Below are 23,283 nucleotides of genomic sequence, written 5' to 3'. Positions count from 1 at the left end.
ATCCGTATTCTTGATGACCTTGACCCAATTCTCTGATGGAAGGCCGTGTTCTGACAACTGGCATTTGACGACGGTCATCTATTTATAATCAACAGCAGCCAAACGTTCAAAACATCTGACAAGCTTCAAATCGAATACACAAACAATGTTTAAGTAGTACATTTCAAATATCCAAGAACAAAAATAGATGCAAACTTCGAGTCTATAATAACATCAAAAACGATTCCTGCTTTACGTTTTATTCCAGCACAAGTGACTAGTAAAATGCACGAAACACGCTTTTATTTTCAAATGTTCTCTCTCACACTGTTTCTCTAACACACAAAAGTGGATGTTTAGGCGATGCACTTAACTTCACTGCTTCAAGGAGTTGCCGGAGCATGATCCCAAAGAAAGCCCGCCACTTAAACTCATAGATTAAATCGTATTTCCAGACAAGCCGGAGTGTAAGAAATGTGCGAAGGCTCTACAAGAGTTGGAGAACATTGACGACGAGGCCGACCAGCTCGGGATTGGTTTCGTGAAGATCCACGACGAGGAATTGGCCGAGGAGTACAGTCTTGGAGAACTGCCAAGACTGGTCTACTATAGGCATCAAATACCTATTATCTATGAAGGTTTGTGAGTCATTTTTACGTTCTCTGACGTTTGGATTGCGAAACCGGATAGCTGAATCCAGACTCTTGCTACTGGTTTACGTCAACTCCTCTTGATACGCTTCAACTGCCACTGATTGAAAATTTGGTACTTCTAGAGAAATATTAGCTTATAAACCATGTAATGTATTGTCTGTTTAGTTTGATCGCTTCACGTGATTGTAGCCTGTATCTGTTGTAGAATCTTAAAATAACTTGAACTAATCCTTGCCTTGGATTCATCTAAAGTTTAATTTAAGCGTATGCTATTTTTTAAACCGGAATACATATTGTATCAAATAAATTATAGAACTCGTGTGACGTAGATACATTAAGTCCGACTTTAAAATAGAGTATTAATGAAAAATCTATTTTGTACAACGGCTCCGCTAAAATTCCTCAAGAAATGGATTTTGGGTAAAGTTTACTTGCGGTACTTAATACGGTATATTGGGTTGGTCTCAGGTGAATTGAGCAAGGAAGAGGACGTGCTGGAGTGGCTGATTGCCAACAAGTCTACTGGCGATGAAGAGGACGTCATCGAAGACGTAACAGCCAAGACCTTGAATACTCTGATTATCAACGTCGATCATCTTGTTGTACTCTTTTGTGAGTATAATCTGATGCTTTCCTTTCATCGGCTTACTTTGTACAATAAATATTTGGATTAATTAACATCAAATTTCTTATTCATAATTAATAGGCTATTCATGCAATTATGTGGTGAGTTTGTTTACCTATTGAATTGAAACTTTTGTTTTATGATTTTGAAATTATATATTTTTTTGCAAGAATTTACTCCTTGTTTAGAAGCTTTATAAGTTTGATTTGATTTGGAGATTTCTGTAATATTTCTAGACGACCACGGCGACGAAGAATCAATGACTGTTCTGAATGAGTTGGAGAAGATAGACGATGATTGCGACCGTCACGGGATCCAGTTCGTCAAGATCGACGACCAGAAGGCGGCGCGAGCTTTCGGCATTGATGACCTACCCTCCATCGTCTACTTCGAGAAGCAAATACCAAATGTTTATGACGGTGAGTAAAAGTTTTCCAATGAGTTTTCACTAGAACTCACTTTCACTAGGTTGTTACTATACGTCTTCAGAGACTAAATTGCTTCAAAATTCACCAGGCACTTTGCGACATTAGGTCGAATTTTCATTGATATTGTAGCAAGCCAGAGGGAACGCCTTTCTTGTTAACATTGCCACAAGTCGCAAAGAGTTTTATCAAATTCAAATGTAATAACCATTATATTAATTATAATTTGCAGGAGACCTTGAAAACGAAGAAGAAATCTTAGAGTGGCTTGTAGACCAACTAGAGAAGGATGAGATTGAAGATGTCACCGATGAAATGCTGGACCGGCTCATCAAGGACGGAAAAACTGTCGCCGTGTTGTTTTGTCAGTATAATATTCTTATTTAATAGCATAGGTACTTACAGTTACTTAATTTTATGTGGTACCTATAACCCATGTAGAAGTTTGAAGTCTTCTTTATCTTAGAATCACGACCAAACTTTGAACCGGCATAACTCTTTCATGCAGAAATAACTAACAATATTTAAAATCCGAATTAGGAGAAGACTATGTAGGAAAACAAAATGGATGTACTAGTCCTACAGATGCGGATAGTTTATCCGTATTCTTAAACTCGTGAAGCACAATGAAATGAAAACTATCTTTGTAATTCAACAGATGATAACAACGATCGTAGGTCACAGAAAGTTCTCAACGAATTGGAAAATATCGATGACGAATGCGATCAGCTCGGCATTGCGTTTGTGAAAATTGACAACGACGAGGAAGCCAAAGAATACGGCATCGAAAAGATACCGACGCTTTTGTACTTTGAAAAGGGAATACCCACGTACTACGAAGGAAACCTTGAAGAAGAGGAAAAAGTATTAGAATGGTTGCAACACCAAGCCGAGAGCGACGAGATCGAAGACATCACCGACGAGATGCTGGACCTCATCATTGAGAAAATGCCGTACGTGGCCGTCTTGTTCTGTAAGCATTTTTCTTCATTCCACAATTCTAACATTGTCGCGCTTGAAACGATGCCAGGTTTTTATTACCTCACGGTTCCATTATTAGATCGCTAACTCTATATTTAAACGTGTCTGTTTTATCAAGAACTGACATATAAATGAAATACAGTTCTTCTAATTAATTTCAGACGACAAGGACCAAAAGAAAAGCCAAAAGGTCTTGGTTGAGTTGGAGAACATTGATGATGAATGCGATCAAAATGACATCGCCTTCGTGAAGATAGATGACGACAAAGAGGCCAAAGAGTATGGCATTGAAACCATCCCTACCATGGTGTTCTTTGAAAAGGGTATCCCACATATTTATGAAGGTGATTTGATGAAGGAAGAAGAGCTTCTTGGATGGTTGCTGCATCAGAAACGGCACAGTGAAATCCCTGAAGTCACGGACGAAATGATGGACAAACTCATCGAAACAACTCCTTATTTGGCGGTTATTTTCTGTAAGTCGTTATTTATAACATTATCTTCAAATTAATAAAAAATCATAGTTACATTTTATAACGAATATTTAACCTAATATTTATTAATAAAAAATATTGCAATTAAATATTTCATTTGGTAAATAATTTTACAGATGACAAAGACGACAAGCAAGACATCAGGATCCTCAACGAACTTGAGAACATCGACGATGAATTAGAGAAAGAAGGCATCGTTATTGTGCGAATGGACAACGATGCAGAAGCCAAAGAATACGGCATAGATCATCTGCCCACGCTGGTCTACTTCGAGGAGCACATCCCGGCGATATACGAAGGCGACCTCATGAACGAAGACGAAGTGCTGGAATGGCTGATCGAACAGAAGAACAGCGCGACCATCGAGGAAGTCACCGATGAGATATTAGTCGATCTTATTGAGGAACACGAATATGTTGTTGTGTATTTCAGTGAGTTGTTTGGTTATTATAGTTATTCTCATTCGTAGCGCCTCCTATCCACGCAACTCGGTTGAGCGTTTGATTTGCCAGCCACATTAAAACTCTAAGAACACCCATCTATTCAACAAATTAAAAAGGGCTAAATGGTTCTAATGTATGACAAATATTAACGCAAATACTTAAGGTATGAGTTAAATGTTTCATTTAAAAAAGATGTGACTAAAATTAAATTTGTGACATTTCGTCCTGTTAGCCACAAGTGTCAGCCAACAAGTGTCTTCTTTCCGGATATCAGTCCCTTATTTGGTTTAGGTCTGCCTAACCTCGACCCTGCTAAAAAATTTAAGAAGATTCAATTCTAGAAAATAGTTAATGTTTTATTTATTTATTTAAGGCGGTAACTGCGAGGAAGGCGAGGAATGCGACAACATCTTGGATGAACTGGAGAATATCGACGACGAGCTTGATGAGACCGGCATTATCTTCGTGACCACCGAGGACACCAGCTTAGCCAAGAAGTACGGCATCAAGACGTTCCCGACCCTCGTGTTCTTCAGGAACAAGGACCCGTTAGTCTACAAAGGTGAACCGTTTCTATGTCTATAAGCTCTCGGGATCACCTTCTAACTTCTTCGATATTTTGTTTGGCCACATCTATGGCGGAGTCAATTTCAGACTATAAGGTTCATTACCTATTTAAATAGTTCACACTAAAGAAACTTTATAAAATGAAGCAACTACGAATTTATAAGCTTTATGAATAGACAAAAATCCATTGGGCTTAAATTCAACGTGTAAATTAGCATAACTGAGCTATCCCATTTACTTCTATAAGACACACTACAGAACAAATGTTTAAAATATAGCTACTTATAGATAAATGGTAAGTGATTCATACAATATCTACACATAACAGAGACTTGGAAAACTTGTCTATTAACGTTTGTTTTTCTTAATTTCTTTTCATGAAACAGGTGACATCGAAGACGAAGATGAAGTATTGGCGTGGCTAACCGACGAGAACACATTGGAAATTCCTGGCAAAATTGAAGAGGTCAATTCTAAAATGCTTGAAAAGATTCTAGAAGAGAACGATCACGTCGTTGTATTCTTCTGTAAGTTTCTCATTTCAATTTGTGAGATCTCATCCACAATATATATATGTGTTTGTTTGTTCGTAATCTATATGCTCGCACGTATTTTATTCGATTTTTATCCTTCCCAAATTCTCAGTCCAATTCTTACATTGCACGCTATTAGTAGAGCGTGTTCTGAGCCAGCATGGCTTGGTACCGCAATCTCAATTATTTAATTTGCACAGTAATGATGCTCTTCTACTCAATAAGCTCTGTTCTGCTGTACCTCGAAGGGCTTTTGGAGGGACAGCAACCCTTGCATCCCAAAAAAAAACTTCAGTAAAAAAAGCTCTTGATAAATCAAATATATCTGAATTGAATGAACATCATTGCTTCTTTACAGACAAAGAAGGTGACAAGAAGTCTCAAAAGATTCTAAGCGAATTGGAAAACATTGACGACGAGTGTGAAGAAAAAGACATCGACTTTGTCAAGACATCAGACAACGGCATCGACAAGGAATACGACCTCCCAGAATTACCAGCCTTGGCTTTCTACAGGCACAAGTTCAGGACCATCTACGAAGGAGACTTGATGCACGAAGAAGCTATCTTAAAGTGGGTTTTAGATCTGCACGATTCACAACCGGATATCATTGAAAACGTAGACAGGAAGACTCTGAAGAACCTAATCAATGATGTTGAACATTTGGCCGTTTTCTTCTGTAAGTTTTTATTTCATTGTGTAACTTTTAAATGAATTGTGAGCAGGAACAAATATTTTGTACAGGTAATATCCATAAAACGATAGTTAAGACAGTAAATAAACGCGACAAAAAGAAACTTAAAAGTTAAAAATTTTTTTCAAGGAAAAGTTTTTATTTATCAATCATTTAAAGTAACTACTCTATAGCGATGCGTCGCCGCCAACATTTGGTTTGACCCACCGCTTTAGATGTACACATCAAAACTGTATGTATGTACACGCAAACGCAGTTTTGCCAGAAATTTAAGATTTGTAAAATCTCCTAGTTTTAGATTTTTATCTTGAACGTATTTTTGGTTTTGATTGATTTTTATCCTTCTTTCTTTGGCGAGCTAATAAGAAAATGAACCTTAGATCTTTAAGTTAACAAAGTAACCAATTAGTAAGTTGTATTTCTCACTTACAGACAGTGAAGACTGTGACACGTGCGACGACATCCTGGTGGAGCTGGAGACTATTGATGACGACACTGACAAGCACGGCATCCAATTCGTAAAGTCAAAGGATTCTAAGCTAGCTACCGATATAGGAATATTCAGTTTCCCGGCTTTGGTTTATTACGAAACTGGTGTTCCAATTATGTACGATGGTAAGGATTCCACCGACAGGGAGTCGAACGGTTCAGTCTCCTGGTCCACCTCTGACCCTGAGATGAACCTTTCCGCGGAGACTGGCCACGCGTCGAATGTTTCAAAATTTACTAAAATTATCAGCTCAGATTTGACAAACCGTTAACAGTGTATTAATATTGGTAATGGTTTGATCAACAATTAAGTTTGGTTTGCTCATCTGCCGAGCTAAACTGACCGATATGTGTTTACATGTTTTAATAACACCATGTTCTATTTATAGGTGACTTAAAGAACGAAAATAAGGTTCTCCAGTGGCTTGTAGATCAAAAAAGTAAGAACCCACATCCGCATAGTAAAATAATTATTTAATTTAGCAATAAAATACGTGCATGACATCATTCTCTATTGACTTTACGATAGTAATAAACAAACTGTTATTTATGCCTTAAGTGCTGGATGTTTGAGCTGTGTCATTTTGCATGACAGTTACTAATGCCTGCAGGTGAAGATAGCAACAGACGTAAAAATAAAGCTAGTATTCAATCGAAGACCAATGCAGATGATGATAGACCTTCGGGGCATCGGCGCACGAGCGAGCACGATACCGCCCACGCTTCGCAACATGTGAGGCGCGAGCGTCACCAACACTTGGGCGCTGACAGGAGTGCGCCTTCCGGAACCGATAAAGCACTGAGAACTGCCTCTCGAAAACAGAGCAAAGCTAATGGTGATGAAGACAACGGGGACCACAGTGATAAGATTCAACTTCAAACTGCACACGTAAAGGAAACTGAGAAGAAAACTAATAGCTTTTATTATAGTTTCTTCGAGGACGACGATGATGATGATGATGATGAAGATGATGAGGAATATGACGACAGTGATGATGACAGTTTCTTTGCTCGCATAAAACGAATGTTCACAGGTAACGAATATAACGAGTAGCACTGGCCCCGAGAGATGAGCCCCGCACGGAGATGCCCCGCCGTCACATCTGCATGGTCGATATGTTGTCCGCATGGAACCCACACTTCACTCTAGCTATCGCCTGCAGTCATTCGCGCTTACCGATTTTAAATGTTTTCAATTCTTGTACTTACTAACAAACTATTTAGACTTAATGGCGCTTCAGTAATAGCGCGCAAATTATAATCCCAAAATATGCACAGTATTAACTATCAGATAACTTATATATTTGTCGTGTAAATACGGGTTGTAAACAAAGATTTTATTGACTGCAGGCGATCGCTGTTTCTACATTGGATTGGGGGCGAAACCGGCCGTCCCAAAAATGACTTACGAACCATACCAGTGCTGTCCCACTAAAGTTCAGAGCCCGACTAAAGTAGCCAAGGCCACGCCGACCAAGGTGCCACCCAAGAAACTGGAGAAACAAGAAAAGGGAAAACCCAAACAGCAGGAAAAGGAAAAAGAAAAGCCGTCTAAAGGGAAAAATAAGGCACTCGCCAAGCCCGACAAACCTTCTAAAGGGAAAAAAGGTGTAGTGGAAGAGGACAATATTTGGTGGTGGTAGAGACAGAGCTATCATGGATGTTGTAATTGAGTTCGATGAAACCCAAGATGCTAGAGATAAGGAAAAATTGCCTTTAAAATCAAAATGACATCAGGATTGTGTTACTTCACTGAATTAAAAATCGACAATAGTCACGCTTACTGCGACCTCTCTTACAACATCCATACTAGAGCTACAGTCTACGTCAGTGGAAGAATGGGCTGTGCACGCGAGGCATCAAGTGGACACGAATGTTATCTTAATCCTAGTCTGTGTCCCCTATCAACCTTTTCACCTCTCTATAGAAATTAGTTCATTCTAACTTTGCATCGAAAAATTGTTGTTGTAATAACATAACTAGCTTCTCGAATAACCTCGTGTCCCTTGAACCCCTGCGAGCACTCAGCAGGGTTGTCGTTACACTGCAGAGGGACTGTTTCAACAACGGCTTCTGCCGGCTAAATTGTGTAGATGCACTCCGAATTAAATTTGTCGAAAAATCGTCTTAAATACCAATAACATTTGAATGAGTGAAGGCTCAATATTGGAATAGTGATTTTAGGATCTGCTGTACAAATCGTTAATTGATTGTAAATTGATTCCAATATTTAGAATTTTAATATCGAACGATGCAAAACCCAAACCTGTGGGCATTTTATCTTGTATTTTGCCGTGTCATCTTGAAAGACTTATGATTGTTGTAAGGATTTCATGTTCATATAGTTTTCTAGTCTTCATTGAATTTCATTATTGTAATTATTATCTTAACGTTTAAATGGAGTCTTCAAAGAGAAAACGGTTTAATTTCAGGCAAAATAGATTAAGATTTTTTGAAAAGCTCAGAGCCGTATTTCAGAATTATTATGAATTACTTGAGTAAAAATTCATTACCATTTTTATTTTTTATAATTAATTATATTGTTTAAATGCTGCACACGATCACAAAAGCGGTTCGTTTCCATGTTACCGTGTTGCTTTAGATTTGGTCGTGGCTTTTTTTTTCCTTCTTAAGCTGATAGCCTTGAGAGGCTATGTCAGCGTAACCTTAACGTGTAGGTGAGCTCTCGGGGCTCAAACCAGGAGGCGTCGCTAACAGTGGCCCTAGCAAGAGCAATGCTTCGCAGAATCTACCGCCGGATCGGAAACGCGATACACTGAGAAGATCCGGCGAGAAACTCAGTGGGCTGTGTTGGCTATGGGTTAGTTTACTCGCCGAACCCTTCGTCGTAATCGACGGGTTCGGCGAGAACGGTGACTGGATCGTGGCTTAGTGACCGTGTGCAGCGTCGACCGGGACAGTGCCGGCGCCGTGAGACTGTCGTCTCGATGTGTAAGTTGCGATGTGTGATCGGTAATCCGCATGGATGTTTATAAATTATATATATATGTTTCGTTGTATTTTTGAGTCGGCGCTGTAACTTTTTTTTGTTAAATAAATGCATTTTTCTATAAAAATTGTCATTAATGAATTCCGAGACGAATGATGTCAGCATGCTGATGGCGTACTAGTTATACCCGCGCATGAATTTTGTCGGATTTGGATCGGTGAGTCTCTTCATTTCCAATGGATGTGGTTTCTTATGAATGTGATAGAATAGTAAATCTTTTAGCTGAAGATAATTATGAAAACTTTTTAGGAGATCTTTTGGACGAATCTGAGGTACTCGACTGGATGGTGAAACAAAAAGAAGATGAAAGCATTGAAGAAATAGACAGAGATGAATTGTTCAAATATATCGAAACGAAAGAGTTTTTAGCCGTTATATTTTGTAAGTGATTTCAATATAAGTTTGTTCTTGGGCAATGTCCGATCACGACAGTTCTGTCAATATCATCATGCAGTAGTCAATATAAACGCCGTTTGATTATGCTGTGTTCAAAAATCAACAAAATTCTCGGTTTGGTGTATTCTTGTGTGTTTATAAGTGATTTTATTTGATCCATTGCGTGGATAGCCACATTACATAGTTATCTAAAGACTTTAGCTAAATCCTATATATTATGTACTTATTTATATGTTTCTCCTTTTACACTTTTTTTTCGTTTCGTCACGTTTCAAATCACAACGGTGCTAAAGAATTCACTTCAAAAATATCTTCGGTTTGATCTGACATTTTAAAATAATCTTAATCCTTTTTGTACCGGGTGTAAGACAACCGACACTGAAAACAAAGCTAGCGCTGGTGAACTTTGACTCAAAAGCGTAATAAAAAAATTCGTTGCTATTTTTACTAAGTTTTCTCTCATGCACTGTAGGTAAATTATCTGAATTCGCGGTTTGCGTTACTACGATCTTGTACGAAGCAATCTAACGTCATCTGCTTCCATTTTACATAATCCATTATGAGCAACTGAGCTTAGCTAACGAATATTTTTAGTGCATAATTTATATCAGGAGCGATTGAATTCCTCCCTGTAAAATAAATAGGCAGCGTTACCTATATATTACCCGTTATATTGCTGTTACGTAAATACTAAATGGTAAATTGTAAAGTTCTCTTCAAATCAACTTAGATAAAGAAGACGACCCAGAAAGCCCAAGAGTTCTGAGGCACGTGGAGCTGATAGATGACGAAGCGGCTCAGTACGGGATAAAAATCGCAAAATGCAGCGACAAATTGATGGCCAAGAAATACGGCTTCCGCAATCCGCCGGGCATTACCTATTTCAGAAAAACTAAATACATTAATTACGATGGCGACATTGACGATGAAGAAGAGATACTGGACTGGCTGACGAATCCAGAAAACATGGAGCTGACTGATCACATCGAGAAAGTTAATAGGAAAATGTTTCAGAAGATAAGACAAACGTCGGATTACGTTGCTGTGTTCTTTTGTGAGTGTGCAACATTTTTTTTTTATTTTTTAATTGCGTAGATGTAATTTCCGATCTACCTCGTGAAAATTGGTCATCGGAGTCCACATTTCAACGTGAGTACTTTTATTAGGAATAGGAATTAATTTTAAATTCTATTCGAGGTATAAAGAAAATAATTATTCGGGTATACATTTTTTATTATGATTTTTTTATTGATAAAAAAAACTACTTTACAAAGTTATCAACTTTATTTTATTCACAATGATATTTATAAAATATATAATGATAATATACAAAGAAACAGCTATTTATATGAGTAATAACCGTCATCACGTAGATTATACAATAGACACTGTATAGTCATCATACTAAGACCATACATAAATAATAAAAATCTTACGTTACGGACGTTTTTTCCCGGTTAGGGTACCCCTTCGCATCGTCCCATAAGGAACTTCGTTCCAAAAAACTTTTAAATCTTAAAAGCAAATAAACACGAGCCTGTATTGCACATACCACATGTTTTAGACAGTAATGACTGCAAGCAATGCCCTAGAGTGCTGGCCGAGATAGAGCATATCGACGACGACGCTGACGCTGCAGGAATCAACTTTGTGAAGATCGACGACAGACAAATGGCCAAAGAGCACGGCGTGTTCGCGCTGCCGGCCGTCCTGTTCTTCAAGCTGGGCTCCAAGGATCCTGTTATATACGCTGGTAATGATCACCTCATGTTCATAGATGGAGCAGCGACCTTAAGCAACCGTTCGTTCATTGAATAGTACGAGCTCACAGTTTATACTATGTATGTAACATAAATGAAAGTACATAGTTGTTGAACGTCAAAAAGTCTGTCCTAATACTGTCCTGCCTCTGCCCTAATACTGTCTTTTTTATTTAGCGTACTTTAAGGTACTTTAATTTGAAGGTGATCTATACGACGAGCAGCAACTGTTGAGTTGGTTGCTGACCCAAAAAAATCCAGCCGGAGACGTGATCGAGGCTCTCGAAGGTCAGGAGCTACTCGATTTGATACAAGAGTCAACATCATTGGCGGTTTACTTCTGTAAGTACCAATAGAAAAAAGAAATACTGCACACTTCTACTCTACACGCATTCACATTTTAACACAACGCTAAATTTCCAACGTTAAGTGCTTCATTCTAAAACGACTGTGATCTACTGGTGGTATACCTGTTGAGACCTCACTCGAGTCGTTATCTCTGTCATGCCTATTTTTGACGCGACACAATAATCATCAGTCCAAAGTAACATATGGATTTTCACCCCAAGACGACTCGAGGTGGCTTTTTCTCGTTGCTAATTTTTATGAGTTTCGGCAAGAGACTTTAGCTGTTGGCGCTTCTAATCTAAATCTAAAAAGGCTAGTAACAATAAGATCTAATGCACACCGTATTTTGATTTTCAAGTAATTTTAAACTGCGCAATGTGTATGGCTTTTGAAATAAACGAATAAGGTCGTGTTAATAAAATCCACAGAACAAAAAAATGTACGAAGTACGCGGGATCCAGTACCGTCGCTTGGCTAGTCTATGCCGCACAGACGGAGAATTACGATAATTAATATTTAACTAAGATAGCATATCCACCAACCGAACAACTCGAAGTCAATGCTGGTCGAATACCTAAACCCATGGGACATCGCGCCACGGATGCCGCTTCCAACCTTCAGACATATAATCGATATCTCAACTGCATTGGTACAGCGATGGTTCAAGCGGAGCACCAAGATGTTTCCCGGCTAAGAAGATAGTAGTGACCACCTGTGGGGCCGGTGACGTGCCCTGCCCTCAAATGTTAGAAAGTAACATTATGCTTATTAATCATTACTTTTAATAGGGAACAAAACGATGTGCGAAATATGCAATTATAGAGCTATGAGAAAATTGAAAAAGAAAGAGAGGGAACTTCATGAGGATGAAGGACTGGAAACAGAGGGTACATCTATCCCCCTTGGAATGTCTTCACGTTTACTAGATGTAGTCTCTTCAACTCCTGCATGTTGCATGGACTGCACTAGACTATCATTTATTGGAACTGTTATATCCTCCTCTAAATTTAGTATTAGTGCATTTAGAATCCCACAAAAAATATTTTTATGATTTTTTTTCATAGTGGCACCAAGCTTAAATGCGTTTTCGTTATTGAGAAAAAAACGTTAAATAAAAAAGGTTTCTACTTCACGTTAAGTTAAAAGCCACAAGTACTTGAAATAAGCCGTAAAGAGTTTTGCGTTAGGTGGCGACTTGGCTGCACTGTTGGCATTACTGTTTTCAATTCACGACCGCAAGCATTTACGTATGTACGGGCTGTGTTCTCGTCGGCCCCCGATGTCAATATTATAAGTGAGTTAATTGGTCACAAAAACAAATTAAATTGATTTCATTTAGATAACACTGAAACAGTGCTTCCGCCACTTGTATTAACTCACAGATTTTCGTAACACTATAACTGGCAATAGATCTGGAACTTCCAGACGGTCCTGACTGCGAGCAGTGCGCCGGCATCTTGGAGGAGCTGGAGAACATCGATGACGACTGCGACAGACACGGCATTAAGTTCGTTAAGACCCAAGATTATTCCATAGCCGAGTCATACGGCGTAACAGACTTTCCAGTATTGGTCTACTTCGAAAACAACATACCTAATGTGTACGAAGGGTCTCTGACTGAGGAAGAGGAAGTTTTACAATGGCTGATTACACAGAAGACTGAAGATCGTATTGAACTTATTACTAGGGTGATGCTGGAAAAAATGGTTGAAGAAACGCAATATCTGGCCGTTTACTTTTGTAAGTCATGTTGTTTATGAAACTGAAAATTATAAATAAGCTACAGTTGTTATAGATATTGAAAGCAAATTTATTTCAGACAAAATTAATTGCCACATATGTGAGCACATACTCGAAGGCTTGGAGAGCATTGATGATGAATGTGACGTATATGGGATACATATGGTCAAGATCCAAGATCCGCAACTAGCCAAGCGATACTCCATCAAAACTTTCCCTGCTATGGTCTATTTCAGGTATAAAAACATATTTTTACAAATCATCAAAAGATTATCAACTTGATGGTCAGTAGCTCCCCTTCGTCGAGTCCACCTGGAAGCGTCCGTGGCATACTGGGTTAAGCATGTTCATTCCGAGTGCTGAGTTTTTGTTTGTTACTCAGGCCATATTCATAGGCTTAAGCATTACAGGCTACTGTCGACTGCAATAAAAAAAACCCAAGGAATCGGTATAACTACATACCTAATGCTGGTCACTATACTATTTCCATTTCTTTATTTTCTCGATGACAGTTCTAATTTGATAGTTGTAGTGTTGTGACCAAATAAGTAATAACATCGATCGCATATATTTTTTACTAGCGACCCGCCCTCGCTTCGCTTCGGAAACATTAAAACACACATGAAACCAAAAAAAAAAAAATAAAAAAAAAATTAAAAAGTAGCCTATGTTCATCAGGGACAATGTCGGCTTCTAATGGAAAAAGAATTTTTCAAATCGGTCCAGTAGTTTCGGAGCCTATTCGAAACAAACAAACAAACAAATCTTTCCTCTTTATAATATTAGTATAGATGTTTTGAACATAGACAAAGACAAATACCATAAAAACAATCAACGTTACGTTACGTTTATCGATAGCTCCATCCCTATCAGCTTCTCCAACTCTGCTATGACCTTGTACGTGCGTGCACATAATCTAGAAAAGACGCACGTTCAAATTTTCACAAAAGTTGTCCTTGAGAAAATAAAGAAATGGAAATTGTATAATAAAAAAGTTAATAGTAATTATATCGTTGGTTTGGCAGGAACGGCAATCCGTTGCTGTTTGAAGGTGACCTACAGAACGAAGAGTCTATCCTGGAGTGGCTCATCGATGACGACAATCGGGAACTAGCTGATGAAATTGAGTCCGTCAATGATCGCATGCTGGAGAGGCTGCTGTACGAGTCACACTTGCTCGCTGTGTTCTTCTGTAAGCTAAGCTATGCTATTATTATTTTCTTACTGTCTAAGAGACCGTGGACTTAAATACAAAAATTTATACAGTTACACGTACATTATAATTCGAAGTCAAAGAATTTGAAGTCGTCCTGGCCTAAAGGATAAGACGTCCGGTATTCGCGTTGAGCGATGCACCGGTGTTCGAACCCCAGACGGGTACCAATTTTTCTAATGAAATACGTGTAAAGAAAAACCTTCATAGTCTAAAACTCTTTAGTTTTATAAAAAGGATTTTTCTTAAATGTCATTCAGTGAAGTTTGACATTAAGTAAAAAGAAAGTTCAGTTTGTTAATATAATAATTTTATTAAATTAAGGGCTTTAAATGTTGTTTTCTCATTATACACATAACAGAAAACGCAATTAAGTCTTTTATTGTTTATTTATTCTGGAGTACCCAATATCATTATAAAACAACATTTTTTGCAACACCATGAATAAAATGGAAAAATTAAGGTTTGATTTTGCTGTGAAATCAACGGAAGATGGAAAATCAAATGTTATATGCATAACTTCAATTGCTACACCTGATGGACAGATTTTTGGGATACCAACCGAATATCAAAATGCCAACTTTCATGAAGAAATTACAAAAACTTCAAATTATGCAAAGGTAAAAAAATCTTTAAACAAAAGACACCAAACCAGAAAAGTATGGATTACTTTGACAAATGATATGTCAAGAATTTATTTAGACGAGGATCAAAATTTACAATTTGATGATTTTTATTTGGAAGAAATTTCGGAGAGCAATGCTAAGTCTATTGACGATTCGAATCAGAACGTTGAAAAATTATTAGAAAAAATGCTTGAAGAAAAAATAAATAAAACGGAAACTCAAAATTTAAACAAAATTTCTAAGGAATTCATCATTGAAAATTTTTCTGGGAGAAATCCAAACGCTTCACAATGGATTAAAGATTTCAATAAGGAATGTGAGCGTTTTAAAATAATAGAAGACAAAAACAAAATAGAAATTTTAAAATTTTTTTTGGAGTACAGTAGTGTAGATTGGTATAATTGATGTTAATGAAATTGAATATAGACTCAGAATGGAAAAAATGGGAAGAAAATTTTTGCAGGACATTTGCAAGCAAAGGCTGGTCACCCGTTAAATATGCTCTAGCTTTCAAATATCAAGTTGGATCTTTACTTGACTATGCTTTAAAGAAAGAAAAATTGTTGCTAGAAGTCAGGAAGTCGATTGATACTGGGACACTCATAGACCTGATAGCATTCGGATTACCTAATTATGTTGCTGACAAAATAGATAGGGAAAACATACAGGGAACAGAAGATCTTTATAACGAAATCGGAAGACTAGAACATCTTGTAGGGAAAAATAAATTTGATAATAAATTTGATATTAAATATTCCGATACTACATATTATTATAGAAAAAATAAAGAAATAAAACCTTGCTTAATATGTTTAAAGGAAAAAAAAGGTAAACGTTACCATCCCGAAGAAAGCTGTTGGTTTAAGGAAAATAATAAAAAAACAGTTGTACGAAACATAAATAATTCTGAATTGGAAATCGAATTAAATGAGAAGAATCCAAAAAACTAGAGGTGCCACCATTAATAAAAGTCAAGTTAACATTAAATGATACTTTAAAAGTATCTGGAATTTATGATTCTGGGTCAAACGTGTCTTTGATCAATGCAAAATTATTGAAAATACAACCCAAAGAAAATTCAGGTGATATAGAAAAAGTTAATTTGAAAATTATTAATGGTGAGAAGAAAACAAAAGGTATTGTAACATTAAAAATAAAAATCTATAATATTGAAGGTTTTATGGATGTATTTATAATAGATAACGTCAACTTTAATTATGATTTTTTAATTGGTTTGGATTGTATAAAAAAATTCAAACTAATACAAACGGAAGAACTAAAAATTAAACAATGCTACAATTCAGAAGAAAATCTGAAAGATAAAAAAAGCTATAATTATTCTCCTACAACTGTCGAAATTCCTAATGTACTAAGTAACAGAAATGAAGGAGGTTTTTCAGAACCTGAAGTATTAAAAAAAGAAATTAATTCTACATACAATGGTGAGATTAACTTTAATGAACACATAAACTCGGAAGGATTTGAAATAGTTGTAAGCCATCTTGATGCCTACCAGCAGTCGGAAATTAATAAATTAGTAGAAAAATACAAAGCAGTCTTCGCCAAAGATAAGTATGACGTGGGGACAGTAAAAGATTATGAAGCTCATATTGACTTAATGGTGGATAAGTATTGTTTCAAACGCCCCTACAGATGCACGGTTGAAGATAGAAAAGAAATAGAAACCCAAATATCAACACTATTAAAAAGAAATTTGATCGAGGAGTCTTACAGCCCATTTGCTGCTCCAGTAACTCTGGCATATAAAAAAGAAGATGGGAGAAAATCAAGACTATGTATAGATTTCAGAGAATTGAACAAAATAATTGTACCCCAATTACAACCATTTCCATTGATAGAGGATTTGATGGTAAAAACTGTAAATTGTAAATATTTTTCAACCCTTGACATAAATTCAGCTTTTTGGTCAATTCCAATGAAAATTCAAGACAGATACAAAACTGCATTTGTTACACAAGAAGGCCATTTTCAATGGACGTGTCTTCCATTTGGAATAAAGACAGCGCCTGCCATTTTCCAAAGAATATTGAGTAACGTAATTAGGAAACATAAACTTTCGAGTTTTGTAGTGAATTTTATAGATGACATTTTAATTTTTTCGAACACTTTTAAAGAGCATTTAATGCACCTATCAAGACTATTGGAAGCAATACTAACAGAAGGATTTAGACTGAAATTTTCGAAATGCAGTTTTGCAAATAATTCCGCCAAATATTTAGGTCATATAATAGAAAATAATTCAGTTAAACCTCTAAAAGATTACTTAACCGCTGTAAAAAAGTTCCCAGTTCCAGAAACAAGAAAAAATATACGTCAATTCTTAGGAAAAGTAAACTTTTACCACAAATTTGTACCTCATAGTGCAATTATACTAGACCCGTTACACAATCTGTTGCGAAAGGATGTGAAGTTTATCTGGTCTACAGAATGTCAGAAGTCATTTGATAAAATAAAAGAACTGCTATGTTCAGAACCAGTTTTAAAGATTTTCGATCCTGAATTACCGATAAATATTTACACGGATGCAAGTATCAAAGGAGTGGGAGCGGTGCTAAAACAAGAAGAAAAAAATGGTATAAGTAAACCTGTTTCTTATTTTTCAAAAAAACTAACAGAGGCCCAGAAGAAAAAGAAGGCAATATATCTAGAATGTCTGGCAATAAAAGAAGCTGTGAAATATTGGCAGCACTTGCTTATGGGAAGAGAATTTATAGTATATTCAGATCATAAACCATTAGAGAATATGAATGTTAGAGCCAGAACTGATGAAGAACTAGGGGATTTGATGTACTATTTATCTCAATATAATTTTGAAATAAAATATTATCCAGGAAAATCGAATCAGGAAGCTGATTGTTTGAGCAGAAATCCTGTTCTAGAGTCTTATGAAAACACTGATGATTTTTTAAGAGTGGTAAATTTAATAAGCCTAAATGACATAAAAAATGATCAGAACACAAATACAGATCTACGAAATGGAAAACATATCTTCGAAAATGGAATATATTACAAGTTAAACAGAAGAAGAAAAAAAATCATACTTACAGAAGAATTTAGTAAGAATTTCATAAAAGCTGTTCACAACAGCTACTGCCATATAGGGAGATCGCAATTAATAAAAAAAATTACGCCTTTTTACGAGGCCAAAAATATGATCGCAAAAATTAAAAATATTTGTGAAAATTGTGAAATTTGTATAAGGAATAAGTCAAGAAGAAAGTCAAGATTTGGATTAATGTCACATTTGGGTCCAGCAACACGTCCATTCGAGATAGTATCTATTGACACAGTTGGAGGTTTTGGAGGGTCACGATCTACAAAAAAATATATGCATCTTTTAGTAGATCATTTTACAAGATATGCATTTATTTTAACATCTAAGAACCAAAGCTCTGGAGATTTTATAAAACTTATACAAAGTGTGACACAAAACTATAATATTGACATAGTATTAACAGACCAATATCCTGGCATAAATTCGAAAGAATTTAAAGATTTTCTGAAAAAGGAAAATATTACAATGGTTTTCACTGCCGTAGATGCACCATTTTCAAATGGGCTTAATGAAAGATTGAATCAAACTTTAGTTAATAAGATTCGATGTAAAATTAATGAAAATAATAAAAAAATAGCATGGACATCGATTGCACAGAAATGTGTGGAAAAATACAATGAAACTGAACACATGGTCACGCGGTTTGCCCCTAAATACCTTTTGGAAGGTAAAAATGTGGATGTTTTACCACTGGAACTAAAAGCAAATGGTACAATTGAAGATCTTGAGAGAGACAGAAAATTAGCTTTTGAGAATACAGTTAAATCTCACAATTATAACAAAAAAGCATTTGATATTAATAGAAAAGAATGTGAACTGAAAGTTGGAGACCAAGTTTATGTAGAAAATGGAAATCGATTAAATAGGAAAAAAAATGGATGAATTGAGAATTGGACCCTTCAAAATTCTAAAAAAGATTTCAAATTCAATATATTTAGTTGATATCGGACACAAAAAAATGGAATCGAACCTCTATCACATTACAAAATTATCTCCAGTATCAGTTCCTACATGAACAATTACACGTAATTGTTTCCCTAAGGAGGGGAGATGTAAAGAAAAACCTTCATAGTCTAAAACTCTTTAGTTTTATAAAAAGGATTTTTCTTAAATGTCATTCAGTGAAGTTTGACATTAAGTAAAAAGAAAGTTCAGTTTGTTAATATAATAATTTTATTAAATTAAGGGCTTTAAATGTTGTTTTCTCATTGTACACATAACAGAAAACGCAATTAAGTCTTTTATTGTTTATTTATTCTGGAGTACCCAATATCATTATATACGTACTTAACAAATGTTCACGATTGACTTCCACGGTGAAGGAATAATGTCGTATAATAAAAATAAAACCCGCAAAATTATAATTTGCGTAATTATTGGTGGTAGGACCTCTTGTGAGTCCGCGCGGGTAGGTACCACCACCCTGCCTATTTCTGCCGTGAAGCAGTAATGCGTTTCGGTTCGATGGGTGGGGCAGCCGTTGTAACTATACTGAGACCTTAGGACTCATATCTCAAGGTGGGTGGCGGCATTTACGTTGTAGATGCCTATGCGCTCCGGTAACCACTTAACACTAGGTGGGCTGTGAGCTTGTCCATCCATCTACGCAATAATTATGTTGAATCTTATGTTGATAGGGCTAAATATTTTAAAATGCAAACATTGAGTGATCGCCGCGATATGTTAGGTTTATGTTTTTTACATCAAGTTATGAGCGGTACTGTCGACTCCCAATCCATCAATAAATTCTCTTTGAAGGTGCCATCCAGGTTACCTCGTCGCCCCGTTGCTCTTTTCAGCACCCGCTTTAGCAGAACCAATCTAGGCAAGCACTCACCTACTCCTCGTCTAACTAACCTTTATAATAATCTAGTTAGAAAAGTTGAAAACCTTGACATATTTGGCGATTCCCTTCCAATATTCAAGAACAAAATTATAAAAAGTTGTTGTTGAACCTCAGCCTCAGCCTTGGTCTGAGTACTCGGATATTACTGTCCTTGTTGTCTTTCTTTTGTTTTTAATTTTTATTATTATTAATAGTATTGTTAAATCTCTATTGATATATTAATGTAATGCATGCTGTGATTGCCTCTAATTAGAGTTGCAGTTATCAATTGCTCTATACATGTCAATGTTATTTTATGTCTTACTGTAAACCCTGTCGGTAATCCTTAAATAAATAAATAAAAAAGTCCCAAATGTATTGCGACTCTTCCGCCCGTTAAACCCACAAGCCCTTCACGTTGAGATATGTAAAATTAAAGCGTTATCAGAGTACATTTAAATTAGAAATTAATATTTTATTTTAGAAGATAAACTCTTTATACTGATAAAACTATTCTTGCTTATAATCTTAATACGGAAATAATAGAAAAACCGAATTCACTACAATCATTTTGGTTTTTGAATTTCTAGATGACGATGAAGATTGTCCCGAATGTCACGAGATCCTAGAGGCTCTGGAACAGATAGACGGCGAGGTGGACCAGTACGGCATCGACTTCGTGAAGATCGCCAGCCCGGAGGCCGCGGCCGCCCACAACATCATCAACATACCCTCGCTCGTGTACTTCCGGAAGCAGGTGCCGATGCTGTACGACGGTGACCTGCACCAGGTCGACAAGGTCCTGCAGTGGCTCACCTCTCAGGACGTCTTCGAGATTAAGAACGAAATCGAAGAAGTCAACAGGAAAATGTTAGACAAACTCTTAGAGGAGAACGAGTTCTTGGCGGTTTATTTCTGTGAGTAATTTTCTAATTTGAATGACGACGACTGGAAGTTTCTAGTAATCGACGCGAAGTCAAATATGAGGCTTATTTTATTTTCTCACTAGCTGACTCGGCAGACTTCGTTGTGCCTCAATCGATAAATAAAAGACCTAAGCTTTTGTGTAAAATAAACTTAAAACAAACAAAAGAAATCCGTACGACGGAGGACACATCAAAGGGAAAACAAAATTGTTATTTTTACTAATATTCCGAGCATTTTCATATTTATAAACCTACATACATTTTCTTAACTCAGTTATCATATTAATTTTATTAAGGAAAGTGAAAGATACGTCAAAAGCACATCTTGTTACTAATAAGTTTTACATTTATTATCTCTCAATTATCTTTAACAATATGTAAGCTAATGTTACGCGCTGGGGTTCGGGATAAATAAAAATGTTCCACCAAAGTACAAGTTAACACTGTATTTGTACTTAAAACACTTCACAAACACTTTTAAATTCTGAATTCACTTCTTCCGCTTCGCTTCAGGTGATCCGTTCGCTGTTTCGCTTTGAGTAGTTCCGATTACTAATTAACTGCGTGCCATCTCTGCAACGCTTTTATAGCCGATACCACATCCCTAGAATTATCGAGAATATTCCACACATCGCTAGTATTGTGTTTCCGCTATCTGACAATAGATGGCGTTGTACTTCTCGGGCGTTCTAAGTGCTACTAAATCCTTCAATATTCATTCGACTATTCGGCGATAGATGGCGTTACTATTACCTAATTAATATACCTAAATCAATAATAAATTTCAGATGAGAAGTCAACAGAAAGTCGCGCGGTTCTAGACAAGCTGGAGAACATTGACAGCGAAACTGATAACTTGGACATAACCTTCGTTAAAATGCAAGACCCGAGATACGCTCGGAAGTGGGGGGTGACTAAACTGCCAGCCATAGTCTACTTCAGGAAGAGATTCCCCAGCATCTACCGAGGTACTCTAGAAGCTTGTGTCATGACAGATGAGCACACGGACTACCCAATGTTAAGCGAGTACCGGTGCTCACTGACACTCCATGGAGCTAGAGCACAGTGGTGACCGCCGACGTGTGCGCGAGAGCACGGCGCGGCCTGAAGAAAGCTTCATATAATTTTTATAATTAAAAGCTTCCTACATTTATTAATAAGTAAATTTAATTTTTATACTAATATTATAAAGCGGAAGAGTTTGTTTGTTTGAACACGCTAATCTCAGGAACTACTGGTCCAATTTGAAAAATTCTTTGAGTGTTAAATAGCCCATTTATTGAGGAAGGCTATAAGCTAACATCACGGTAAGATCAATACAAGTGGAGCATCAATAAAGAATGTTTCAAAATAGGGGTTTAAATAGCTTCCATAACATTTCATAATTCAAAAATATTTTCACTTTTCACTTTCTACGTAAATGAAGTGGGGGGGGGGGGTAAAATTTAGCGTTATGCCAAAGTATCTATTCCACGCGATCGAAAGCGAAAGCTTGTATAATATAAAAAAGTACACTTAAACATTATTTGAAAATTGATTTCGATTATCTGTCGTAACGATGACCGGAATTGGCTCAAACACAGTGTACAGTGTGCTTAGTGCGAGTTAATTCAAATTTGTATGGAGTTCTTCTCTAAGGGACTTTTACGCGATCGAGAAATTAAAGAAAAACTCGTACTAAGCACAATGGTCGCTCTGCGGGCTCACTGTTACCTAAAGATTTTGATCTAACAATTCTATTGCTGTCTCCTTCACTAAGGTTACCCCGAATATAGAATGAAAGGAATAACTGCAGCCCGAACTGAAAATAAACATATCAAGAAGTCAACGTTTCCCATTTCATAATTATAACTGGTTTTACCATTTAATTTCGCGCCTTTATTTTCGTTATATTATTTGAGACGTTTAAAACACCTTATAGTTCCCGTGGTCGCGGATGACTACGAGAAATGTAGTTTTACCGTAAATATAGTTTTTATTTTGTCTATGAATTTCTAAAATTGAAGATAATTACTCATTGCCTCGTACAAAACTAGATCAATTGATTGATTATTATTAACTAGCTTTTGCCCGCGACTTTGTCCGCGTGGAGTTCACAAAATATAATGCTTTATTTTAGAATTTGGTTAGCTTAAAAAACGTTATAGTGAGGCAACCTTAACATATAGACATATGCTGTCGCGGACTTTTTTTAATCTTTTAAAGGGGAACGATTCTGTCATACATTATTTTAGCGAAACTTTAACTGTTTCTGCAGCGGAAGCTCTCAAAAGGTAAAAATAACCCCAATTTTGAAACATTCTTTATTGGTACTCCGCTTGTATTGGTCGTAGCGTGATATTATATAGCCTTCCTCAATAAATGGGCTATCTAACACTGAAATAATTTTTCAAATCGGACCAGTAGTTCCTGAGATTAGCGCGTTCACACAAACAAACTCTTCAGCTTTATAATATTAGTATAGATTAAGATTTGCAACG

General features: G+C 36.5%; 1 protein-coding gene and 1 pseudogene across 5 annotated transcripts in view; both read left to right on the top strand.

Moving 5' to 3' along the window:
- hlk (hulk) overlaps positions 1-23,283 on the top strand; it is a 40,789-nt gene that overhangs the window by 15,556 nt on the left and 1,950 nt on the right. For 2 of the 5 annotated variants that reach the window (XM_089729619.1, XM_028187978.2), the window contains 21 exons: positions 435-617; positions 1,101-1,244; positions 1,494-1,676; positions 1,915-2,046; positions 2,341-2,655; positions 2,825-3,139; positions 3,274-3,588; positions 3,974-4,162; positions 4,554-4,694; positions 5,059-5,379; positions 5,827-6,009; positions 9,143-9,274; positions 10,020-10,343; positions 10,854-11,042; positions 11,254-11,391; positions 12,186-12,284; positions 12,823-13,137; positions 13,217-13,373; positions 14,163-14,329; positions 20,468-20,794; positions 21,592-21,771. In XM_089729619.1, coding sequence (XP_089585745.1) covers positions 435-617; positions 1,101-1,244; positions 1,494-1,676; positions 1,915-2,046; positions 2,341-2,655; positions 2,825-3,139; positions 3,274-3,588; positions 3,974-4,162; positions 4,554-4,694; positions 5,059-5,379; positions 5,827-6,009; positions 9,143-9,274; positions 10,020-10,343; positions 10,854-11,042; positions 11,254-11,391; positions 12,186-12,284; positions 12,823-13,137; positions 13,217-13,373; positions 14,163-14,329; positions 20,468-20,794; positions 21,592-21,771 — 4,449 coding nt within the window. Of the gene's footprint in view, positions 1-434; positions 618-1,100; positions 1,245-1,493; positions 1,677-1,914; positions 2,047-2,340; positions 2,656-2,824; positions 3,140-3,273; positions 3,589-3,973; positions 4,163-4,553; positions 4,695-5,058; positions 5,380-5,826; positions 6,010-6,272; positions 6,324-7,233; positions 7,492-9,142; positions 9,275-10,019; positions 10,344-10,853; positions 11,043-11,253; positions 11,392-12,185; positions 12,285-12,807; positions 13,138-13,216; positions 13,374-14,162; positions 14,330-20,467; positions 20,795-21,591; positions 21,772-23,283 lie in introns of all 5 variants that reach the window. The other 3 variants (XM_089729620.1, XM_028187980.2, XM_028187979.2) reach the window with 3 other exon arrangements.
- LOC149502280 (uncharacterized) lies at positions 14,479-15,997 on the top strand (annotated as a pseudogene).

The sequence above is a fragment of the Bombyx mandarina genome, chromosome 09 (genome assembly GCF_030267445.1).
Source record: "Bombyx mandarina strain Sakado chromosome 09, ASM3026744v2".
Lineage (NCBI taxonomy): Eukaryota > Metazoa > Arthropoda > Insecta > Lepidoptera > Bombycidae > Bombyx > Bombyx mandarina.
Note: the sequence above shows the minus strand (reverse complement) of the source record. Positions and strands in the feature narration are given on the sequence as shown.